General features: G+C 36.2%; 1 protein-coding gene across 1 annotated transcript; it reads left to right on the top strand.

Annotated features, from left to right (window-relative positions):
* Positions 1–9,540: 9,540 nt before the first annotated feature.
* Positions 9,541–11,512, top strand: LOC104453268 (aspartyl protease family protein At5g10770). The gene is given in 4 exon segments (XM_010067792.3): positions 9,541–9,806; positions 10,005–10,412; positions 10,570–10,758; positions 10,761–11,512. Coding segments are annotated over 4 exon segments (1,347 nt in total). The 5' UTR covers positions 9,541–9,688; the 3' UTR covers positions 11,393–11,512.
* The last annotated feature ends 375 nt before the right edge of the window (positions 11,513–11,887 follow it).

Raw genomic sequence — 11,887 nt, 5'->3', positions numbered from 1 at the left:
GAAATTGTGATGGACATAGGAGATTGATTGTCAAGTGCATATGTTTGAAATTTTGGTGTTCCTATGTGATAGGCTCTGACTGTTGGTGCGCTGGTGTGATGAGCTTTGATTTTTTATTTTGTGTATTTTCAGTTAGCACTGAAGAAAAGAAAAGATAAGATGGGTTTTAACTAGGTTTAGGCTTTGTTTATTTAATGAAAAATAAATGATTTAGAATTTTTTTTCCGAAATGCGATTGCTTATATGTCTTACAAAAGTGAATGAATAATTTTTTTTTCTTCTTTCACAAAAATGTTGGAACATAAATTGTTGTCGACAAGAAAAAGAATTTCATTGGTAAATAATTTCAAGTAATATAATGGATTATTTTCAAAAAAATATTTTTTATATCATTCATTTTCCGTAAAACAAACAATGCATTAATGGACTTTGGGCTTGCATAGGTTTTAAGAGCTTTGGTTTTAGAAAATTGGGTTTGCTTGATCTCGGTGAATATGGAGTTTGGGCTAATTCGATTTTGACTTTAGACCAAAAACAAAAATCGATTTTGACAGATCCGGCTTCAATTAGGTTTTTTAAAACGGCTTGAGAATGGAGCCCATTTATGTCCATAGCCCAAGCCCCCAAAGTCCAATTTCCATCTGCATGCGAACCGGGCCCAAAGACCTAGTTCGAGTCCCTATTTTGAGAAAATAATAAAAATTCGAAAATTTGTTTGGAAAATGATCATGTCGTTAGATTTTAGCGTTTGATTTGGTTTAGTTTCATTTAGTTAATAAATCCTTTAGTTAAGTTTAGGATTAGGTGGATTAGTCTTTTGGAAAAGAAATTGGATTTAATTTGCAAGTAACTCATGGGGATTGCTATCCCAAGGCCTAATAACAAGATCATGTTATAACTTTTGCCTGGCTTGTATTCGGTTACTCTACTACAATTTATGTTTTACCCTTCTTTTAAATTCCATCTTTGATAAATTGATTGCGATTCTTTTATATTGTCTTTTGGTGTTACTTATTTAGTAGAATGGTTAGGTTCATTTCAAGATCATAATAAACACAACAACATTATGTGAAACACTTAATGAAAGAGAACTTTAGGACGCATAATTTCCATCTGCATGCGAACCGGGCCCAAAGACCTAGTTCGAGTCCCTATTTTGAGAAAATAATAAAAATTCGAAAATTTGTTTGGAAAATGATTAGAAAAAACAGGCCTTGATTATGTCGTTAGATTTTAGCGTTTGATTTGGTTTAGTTTCATTTAGTTAATAAATCCTTTAGTTAAGTTTAGGATTAGGTGGATTAGTCTTTTGGAAAAGAAATTGGATTTAATTTGCAAGTAACTCATGGGGATTGCTATCCCAAGGCCTAATAACAAGATCATGTTATAACTTTTGCCTGGCTTGTATTCGGTTACTCTACTACACTTTATGTTTTACCCCTTCTTTTAAATTCCATCTTTGATAAATTGATTGCGATTCTTTTATATTGTCTTTTGGTGTTACTTATTTAGTAGAATGGTTAGGTTCATTTCAAGATCATAATAAACACAAAAACATTGTGTGAAACACTTAATGAAAGCGAACTTTAGGACGCATAATTGCATAAAGATCGCTTGAGACACCTAATTAAAAATCAATCAAGTTTAAGGTAATGAAAGGGCACTAGTTAAATAATTAGTGTAATCAAGTCTCCAAACTTAGATATTTAATTGCATCAGAAGTGAGATATTCTCCCATATCTTATGTGGCTCCTAATCGATCCTAATAGGCTAGTGACCACTTCTTCGCATGAAATTCTTATAGGCTAAAAAGAACTAAAATGAAAATCCAGTTGTGATATCCCAAAATTTGACCCATTTTGAAATATATGAGATAGTTATTTTGTCAATTGCGCTAATGGTTAATTTACTATAAACTAATCACTCATGAGTTAATTAATCTATTGTGTAAGACCCTAAAGGATTAAAACACGAAATACTAGAGAATTCAATCAGGGATCAACCGCTTGACTATAAGGATCGAAGAGGATCAATTCTATGCTATTATAAGCCCATTTAGTGAACGAGTATAAATCAATTCGACAAAAGTGCATAGTCAATTCACGAGTGATTTTGCATGATTATGATACTCATATCGAACGACAATAAACCAACTCCCTATTGATCTTGTACTCAGGTTATATTATTCAACCTTCATGATTACATGACAACCGAAAGTTATTCACAATTTAAAGAAGCACAAACGTGGATTGAAAATTATTGATTACGGATCAACCATGCAAAAACTCCTAAAAGTCAATTGATAGTTTAGGTCATACTAAAGTTGCATTTGATTGATTTTAACCATGAAATTTAATTCAATTTTGGGTATCAAACTCTCAAGGATTTTAAGACTAATCCTCTTGGATGTCACTTCATTTATGTGCGATTTATCAGCAAGTTTAGAATTTTTGGAAAATGGTTAATCGATATAGAATTAGATGTGAAAAAGAGAAGCTGGGCCAAGCAATGGCCATTGGGCCTCATGCCCCTGTGGATCGGCCAAGGAGCAGCCCAAGTGGGCCAAGCCAAGTCCACCAAGCCCATTTTAAGCCCATTACTCAAGCAAGCCCAATGGCAAAGTTGTAGATTTTGGCCAAAAAGCTTGGCTTTTAAGGAATTGAAAACAAAAAGAAAAAGAGGGGACAAAAGACTTGTTTAAGAGGGTTTTAGAGATGGTGTGAGGAAATAATGAGAATTGGGGAAAATATCTTGTTCTCTCTCTCTCTCTCTCCACTTCTTCTTCTTCCTCCCCCTAGGTGGCCGAACCCTCTCTCTCTCCTTCCTCTCTCATTTTGCTTATTCTTCTTCTTCTTCTTTCTCATTTCTCTTCGAAACTGCCCACCCTTACCGCCATTTCTACCACTGCCTTCACCACTCGTCCGTCAAGCCATCATTCCCCCGTGTTTCGCCATTTCCACCTCACCAAACTGCCACCACCATCTCTACCGAAATCCACCACCCCTTAAGCCCTTATTGTGCACCCTCAAGGTTGTTGAGCCATTGCTGCTCGTGCCGCTGTCGCCCAAGCCACCGTCTCTGCTATCCACACCGCATCTGTTGTCACTTCGAGCTGCCACCGTCCCCTAAGCCATCCGCGAAGCACCCTCACCATTGGTGGCCATGAGCCTCAATTGGCTTTGTCGCCGTCATTCAAGTCTCCATTCAAGCCAGGAACACTGTATTCTCGATGCCGCTATGCCACCGTCACCATGAGTTCGTCACCACTGGAAAACCATGAGTTAACTCCTAATTCTTAATTAGGGAATTAATTGCATTCAACGATAGATTTAGTTTAGGGATAATGGTGGTTAGTGATAAATAATTATGGTTTAGCCTTAATTAAGGACGGTTTAAATTAAATTTAAATGTGATTAGTTTATTGTAGTTAGTTTAATTAATTTTGGATAGATTAATTAATTGCAATTAGTTTAATTAATCACGATTAATGCAAATTAATGATGGATTAGTCATTAAGTAAAATTTTATGCTCAATTTTCTAAATGGATTCATGCATATTGTTTGAGCTTGTTATGTCGGGGCAATGAGATTTTAAGGTGACAGTTTGCAAATTTTAGTGGGTTGATTTTTAGTATGTGACCATGTGTGAATATTTTACCGGAATTTTAAATGTGAAAATTTGCCAAAGTTTGTTAATTGAACACAAACTCTTTTTCCACAGGCTAATTAATGGTAAATAAAGTTTGCTTGAGTGTTGGCATACTTGAGTGGTCACTTAATCGAACTTGTCACCTAATGAAAGTTTGGAGGCAATACCTGATGTTTATTGGATGCCCAGAAAGGTCTGGATGTTGAGTCGTAGTTGAGGTTAGACCGATACTCTTTAAGGAATGCCATTTAGGTGGAGGCTCTAAACGATGCCGTGCTCAATGGGCCAGTACAATACCTTGTTATACCAAAAGAGTGCCAACTCATGTGTTGATCGTGGCATGAAAGATCGTAATAATTGGAACATGTGTGTTGGCAATGTGCCTGATATTATGGAATGTGTTTTTATTATTGATTATGCCTGTTGCATTGATATTGCCATATGTAATGTACTAATGTGTAGGGGTGTGCCAAGGCGAGATAAGTTTGTATATCTTGTGTGTTTAAGTTACCTCCAAGACGAATTAGTGTCCTACTTGAGATTTAGGCTATTAACTTGCTGAAATTTTTATCCCACCCCTCTGTTGCTGAATATTTTTAGGCCCTTAGTATGAAGCGTCGTTCTATACGTTTTGGGGTCCCCATGGATGAGGACTTGGTTATGACCGCGTTTCCTGTTCCGAGGACCGATTGCATGCATGAACTAGTGGTCACAACTATATGAGTAGAGGAGGGGTTGGCCGCCTAGGCGTCTCATAAGTTCAAGGCATGGTTCGTTAGGGAGAATGGTGTTCCTATTGGTCCGATTTAGGGTTTTGATGGACCAACTATCGGGAGAGTGGGTATGTAGGAGTGAGACCCCATGGCATCCCTGATGGTGTTGTGGAGAATCCTGAGTCTGATCCGGATGGGGAGGAGTACCCTTCCTACTATGAACCTGAGGAGGAGTTCATCCTCGACTTGGGTCCTAACTATGACTCCCGACATTAGCGCTAACCACCACCCTAGAGGAGTTTAAGTTAACCCTGACCTCTCTTACCCTTTTTTGCTTGATGGTCCTATTGGGTTGTCCTTTGGTTTAGATATGTAAATATGAAACTTCCCTAGGTTAACAGTTGATAAATCAAAGTTGTGCTTTTGGAATTGTCTGATGTGTTTTCACTATCCATGTCTTTGTTGTTTAACCGGTGTTGTTTATATTAAATGCTTCCATTTGCATTTAATCGAAAGATAAAAAGAATTGGTTGGCAACATGTCCCGGGATGTCGTAGCTATTCAACCATTGAGGGATGTTTGCATGCTCAATATTCAGGCGTGACAAGTGCCGTGTAAGTAAAGGTTTGGAAGAACACGAGTCGATTGAGGATCGTTGGTCCCAAACTCGGAATTATATCCAAATTCTCCTTCCCCAAACCCGTTGGGATGGTCGCAACAATAGCGACATAGGAAAATCACAAAAGGAATTTAACACATCTTATATTGATATAAAAATAGTTATACAGTTTCTAACTTTCTAAAACAAATAATGGGGACTTGATCCAATATGAGTGAGAGATACCAATTTTAGACAAAACAATAATATGGGAAAACTTAAAAAGATAGTATTTAAACTTCAACGTGGATTTTATAGAAAAAATTAAACTTATACTTGGGTGCATTAGTTTGAGTGATTTTTTTTTTTTTTTGCAAATTAGTATTTTAAACTTTCACTCATTTTATTTGATGAATGATCAGTCAATGGAAAATCATTTAACATCAAATAAAAATGTGCATGCTTAAATTAAGAAAATGAATTCCCTAATCTAAAAAGGGGAAAATATTTTCTTTAGGGAATTCCTTTTCTTGAAAAGAACTTCTCAAAAAACATTTTCCTTTCTCATGAAATATCCCTTGAAATTAACATACTGCAAAATACTTCTTAATGGAAAAAGATAGTTTACCTAAAAATTGTTCCTGAGAAAAATGATGGTTCTAATTTATTTGGTAGTATATTTAAAAGTGAGGGAATTTTTACTTTTATTTTTAAATTTTACTTGTACAAATTAATCTTTCTGATATAATTATATTTTCTTCATTATATAATACTAAAATGATATCGAAATCCTTGTTTAAGATATTGATAATAATACATAGTATAAATTTTAAAATTCTTTATCATCAAATGAAACAACCTAAAAAATGGATACCAAAAGGAATAGATAATACAAATATTTAACAAACTTAATCTTTTAATGCTCACTTCAAGTGAGAATAGTTCTCAATTCCGAGTGAGCGTACGTGTGGGAAAGAAGCTCAGGAAAACGCTTTATTCTTCTTACGATGTAGAAATCATTTTTATCGATTATAACTACGTTTGTTTTCCTTCATTGTTATATATTTTTCGTTGATTATCCACTTTCAGCGAACCGAACACAAGAAAGTTTGGAAAATCATTTCATGAGAAATCATTTTCACAAAGACAAACACAGTAGAATATTTGAACTTTCATAAATGCATTGATATTCTAATTTGATACTGACCAGTTCCCGTACTTGCATGAAGTCTTTAAACATTTTATTCATGTAAGTATTCATATCAATATGGAAATTATTAAGAGGAAAAAGGATAATCAGAACAAGACGTTTAGGCGGGGTATCCTTCTCTTTTACGTAGCCACCCATCACGTAGAAAGGAACTTCTAAGATCTCATGAGTTGAACGAACCAAATTGAAGTCTTTGTTGGATGGAAAATAGATAATTATTTTTTATTACCACCACTACTTGATCTTTAACCAAGAGACGGAGAAAGGTAGAAAAAATTGTGCAATCAATTGTAAACTTGTTGTACAGATGTCAATTCAGTTATAAATTTTTTACTTTTATTAATTTTTTAGTCAAAAAAATTTCCACTCATTACCAAAATGATATATGATAAGAAATGCCGAAAAGTTACAATAACAAAGCAAGCCCATAGAGTTCCAAAACAATATGAAAATAAAAAAATCAAGGCACATAATCATAACATGGTTGGGAGAGATAATCATAGGCTCATTCTTCGATGACAGATTTTCAACTGCATCCAAGTGAAAGGATCGATAGCCAATTATTAAATCACATAGCATCATTAGTGATAAGCTCACGTCGAGATTTCCATCTATAGTTACGACTTTGCCTTTGGATGATGTGTGCCAAATTGAGTCCTAAAACCTTGCGTAAAATTCTAATGTAGTCTTTTTGGCTAATCTTCATGTCGGTAATCCTGATATGACAATGTGCCGCATAAGATGGCAGATGATATTAAACCCCCATATCAATGGTTTCTAATGAAAATTGATTGAAAGAACTACATTGGAATTTTGCACAAAAAATTAAAGTTAAATTGGTAAATTTAAAAAGCTTAGGATGGAATTTGCATCTATATAATAAGTTTACAACCGAATGGGTAATTTTCTAGGAAAGGTATATTACACTTTCCCCAAAAAAAAGGATAACTACGCAAAAAAACTCCCGAGTTTTGGCATCTTTGCATATGATGAGATTCAACCCCATGCCTCCGGAAGAAACGGAGGCAACTCTACCAACTCAACTATGGACCCATACGTGTGATGTCCTACGATTTAGTTTACATATTAGTTATTTTTCAAGCCGCCCAATTTTTTCGGTTCAACTGCCTGAGCCGTGTATCGTTCGCCTCACCACTACAGAATACCATACATGTTTGACAACATTATGAAGAATGAATTATTCCAATTGCCTCGTCACAATTTCTGTTACATCAGGCTGTATCTTTCGAGTGGAAAGACTATCGTGTCATCCTCCTTTTCTAGAAGGATTCGGGGTGTGACAGTTTTGACGTCATAATCCCAACAAGAACATAAGTCGCTGATCATCCCTAAATGATCCCTGCACAAAGTACTTCTTTAAAGAAATAACCCCATGCCAATGTCTCCATGTCGCAAAAATCCTTTCCTTAGACTGGAGCTTCAGACCATTTCCACTTGATACCTTATTTTTCACCTCCCTCATATGAATTTATGTCTAATAATTTCCTATCTAAATATATTTTACTTTACATGAGCTTCCGGCCGTTTCCACGGGCACCTAACATCAATGACATGTGAACCGTGTTCCAAATGTCAACTTAGATAACTATGTTCCAACTAGTCGAATTTGTCAAACATATTTAAGAGTTCAATATCTTTCACCTTTCTGTACATTAAATCCCTCCATACATAAACTTCAACTTCAAACCCGGGAAATTGTCCCTAATTTTTGGCCAAACGAATTATCTTGAGTTGATTGATCATCAATAATTTCGTAACCAAGCAACAAAGAAATTTCAGAAACAGAAACTGAACTATTATTATTATTATTATTATTATTATTATTATTATTATTATTATTATTATTATTATTATTATTATTATTATTATTATTATTATTATTATTATTATTATTATTATTATTATTATTATTATTATTATTATTATTATTATTATTATTATTATTATTATTATTATTATTATTATTATTATTATTATTATTATTATTATTATTATTATTATTATTTTTCATCACGTCTAAGCTTCTTAAAACTCGACTTAGCATTGGCAGAATAAAAATTTCAGGACTTGACTAAGGCGAGATTTTGTGGGATCACTTCTAATTACTTTAAAAGCTCAAGTTGGAAGACGAAGACGTGTTTTGATATTTAAATATTCTAACAACTAAAGTGTCAAAAGTCAATAAACTCTCCGATGGGATTGATAAAACATTTATTATCAAGTTCCTCCATGGAAAAATTTGAAATTCATCTAATTTGAAAAAGATTATTTATATGATGCAATTGAAAGATTAGGTTTAGTTATCTTAAAAGAAGCATTAGGCTTAGCTGGAAACAACAACGATTTTCTGGTCATTCAAAGTAAACATGTATGTATTTTCCCACCCACGAGGTACAACATACATATCATATAACCATGGTAGACCAAGACTAATATAAAGTAATATTTATCGATATAATGTCGCACCAAGCAAATTCGAAATAATTAGCACACTTGATGGGTACTTGACACCTTCCGGAAATAAGTCAAGAACAACCATCACTAAAAGAAATCTCATGTTGACTCGGATGCGATTCAAGATCGAGTATAAAATTGGTAATAAGATTTGAACAACGTCCTCCCTGAATGAATATTTTACACACCCTATGATAATCAACTACTCCAAACTACACCCAATTTGCGATAGGAGACTTTTCAAACACCACTCAGGTGATTATTTCAATAATAATTAAAATAATTTAAAGACGAGTTTATATAACCTTATTCTTAATTCAAGCCACACCTATGAACTTTTCACTGGGTAAGATAATTTCATAATAATGTCCTTTTTCACATATTCGTACATTCAACAAGGCACTCTCATCTCGTTACACTCATTTTATGCACATATGGTTGGTTAATTAACTGCTCAACATTCTGCCCCGTGAGTATCAAGGGATGTTGGTTCATATAATTTGTCCGCTTATTTTCTTTTGGGTCGTGTTTTCCTATAACTCTAACTGGAGGAAACTCCCTCAAAGCATACCTCTACTTGTCGGTTATATGTAGGAACATCACCTACATTTTATTAGGACCAAGTTAGCACGAGAGTTACTAGTGACCTACTAATCAAAGGTATGGTCGGACTCTTCATACTTATGACCGGTTCTGGTGCTCAACAACTGTGGTTTATCAACAAAAATAAAGTCAAGTGGAGGAAGGCGACTAATTCCCAATGGTAGTTCGTTCCTTCAGTTGCTCATTACAACTACATATAACATAACCAAATAGACTGAAAAAAGTGATTACTTTTAAGAAGGATGACGTGTGTGGCTTTCTAATCTTATGCCCGATTGCCGGTCGAAAAGCCTTACAAGAGGCAGAATGAGAGAGCATTCTTGGCAGCAAATTTGGAAAAGCAAACGCATTTTACGTCCTTTTGGTATCGGATTGATGGAGGGCTCATTTTCTTGTGTGTTCAAGAGGGCTCTCTCCTCTTTCTCTCTCTCCACGTCCTCATGACTTTCTTCGTGCACAAAGGTTATACTTATGGAGTAGAAGGGAAGATTACAAACCACACTCTGTCAATTAGCTCTCTATTGCCTTCTCCTTCTTGCTTACCTTCCTCTGCCAAAGGTGGGTCTCTCTGTCTCTCTGTCTCTCTGTCTCTCTGTCTCTCTCTCCAATATGTAAAATGAAGAATCGCCATGGGTAATAGTCTTTTAACAAGTATTTGTTGGATGGAAAGTTATAACAAACTTTTCATTTTTTGATAAATGCATCATTAACTTACTATTTCGCATAATTTCTTACTCTCACATTACATGCTTTTAGCTAGCAACCGAAAGTCGACGTTGAAACTAGTTCACAAGCATGGCCTATGCTCTCCCTTTGATCGAGACCACAATCCTCTAAATCTCTCTGAAATCCTGCTCCGAGATCAATCAAGGGTCAAGTGGATTCAGTCCCAATCCTCCAACAGCAGCAGTGGCCAGAAAGCTACAGCAGCTGCCAGTCTTCCGGTGAAGTCCGACATCACCGTTGGTGATTACATAGTGACAATCGGCCTCGGCACGCCCAAAAAGGACCTAACTCTCCTTTTCGACACCGGCAGCTCAGTCACGTGGACTCAGTGCAAGCCGTGCGTGGGATCTTGCTACACTCAGTCTGACCCGATCTTTAACCCTTCTCAATCATCGTCCTATGCTAATATCTCATGCGCCTCAACATTTTGCTCCCTCGGTAATAATCAATCACGATTGAGATACTCAGTACTTATGATTCCTAACTGGAATGTTCCTCAAGCATATATCAAGAATCTTGCTTTCTAAAAGTTAAAAACCATCGCTAGAATAACTATTACTAATTAAAGCAACGTATTGTGCTTTTGGATCTTTAGCTGGTTCGGGATGCTTCGGATCAACATGTAAATATTCCATCACATATGCTGACAATTCATCTTCAGTCGGCTTCTTTGCAACTGAAAAGTTGACAATATCGCCGACGGAGGTTATCGACAATTTCGAATTTGGCTGTGGTGAGAACAACTCAGGCATCTTCGGCACGGCAGCAGGGTTGATCGGACTCTCGACAACAACATCTCCTTCGTGGAACAAACTGCGGCCAAATTTGGCAAGTATTTCTCCTACTGCTTGCCCTCTTCCTCTAGCTCTACTGGATACTTGACTTTCGGCAAGGATGGTAGGGCACCAAGCTCAGTTAGCTTCACGCCGTTATCAAAGGTCCAACAAGACTCGGAATTCTACGGAATAAGTATTGTAGGAATCAGCGTAAACGGGATTCCTCTATCGATACCATCGACGGTATTTTCAAGCGCAGGCGCCATCATCGACTCGGGAACTACCATTACCCAATTGCCTCCAACAGTTTACAGTGCCTTGAGAACCGTATTCAGGAAAGCAATGGCGAATTACACGACAGCTCCGGCGGATTCCACGGTCGATACTTGCTATGACTTTAGCAAAGAGCGCACGGTCACGGTCCCATCAATAACTTTCCTTTTCGCTGGAGGAGTCAACATTGATTTGGACCGTAGCGGGATATTGGTCATGGTGACGGCCTCGCAAGTTTGCCTAGCATTTACAGCGAATGATGCTGATAGTGATCTGATCATTTATGGTAATGTGCAGCAGAGAACGTTTGAAGTTGTGTATGATGTTGCTGGAAGAAAGCTAGGCTTTGCTCCAAATAGCTGTTCTTAAATTGGTCGGATTTTTCCGATCCGATTGGAAGGATCTTCTTATTTATATATAGTTAAAAAAGAAATGGTCAGAAATATATATATAGTTAAACTTACATATTGGAAAGTAGCCCTGACATCTCAAGCTACGGGATTTTTCCCGTTTTCTCTCTACGAAATGTAGAGTCCTTCTACCCTCTTGGTAGTTTTCTTTTGCATGTTTTTTCCCAGTTTTTACAGACTCATCTCCAAGTTCACTCTGTTGGATCTCTTAATCGGAACAATTTTACAACTTCATCTCACTTCCTTCTTCATCCCCTACTTCATCGCCCTCCCTCGAACTTTTCTTGTGGCTTGCATGTCACGATCGGGTTGTTCATCTTTACCCTTTTATCTTGATTCTTCCCGATTTTTCTCCTTGGACGGCTGAAGAGAGGTTTTCACAAGCAGGTCTTTATTTTCTTTACTTGATTCTCTTCCTCTACGGGTTTCTTCGGAATTTCTTTGGTCTTCAAGT

Source organism: Eucalyptus grandis, chromosome 7, assembly GCF_016545825.1.
Source record: "Eucalyptus grandis isolate ANBG69807.140 chromosome 7, ASM1654582v1, whole genome shotgun sequence".
Classification (NCBI taxonomy): domain Eukaryota; kingdom Viridiplantae; phylum Streptophyta; class Magnoliopsida; order Myrtales; family Myrtaceae; genus Eucalyptus; species Eucalyptus grandis.
The sequence above is the reverse complement of the archived record's forward strand: the minus strand, read 5'-3'. Positions and strand labels throughout refer to the sequence as shown.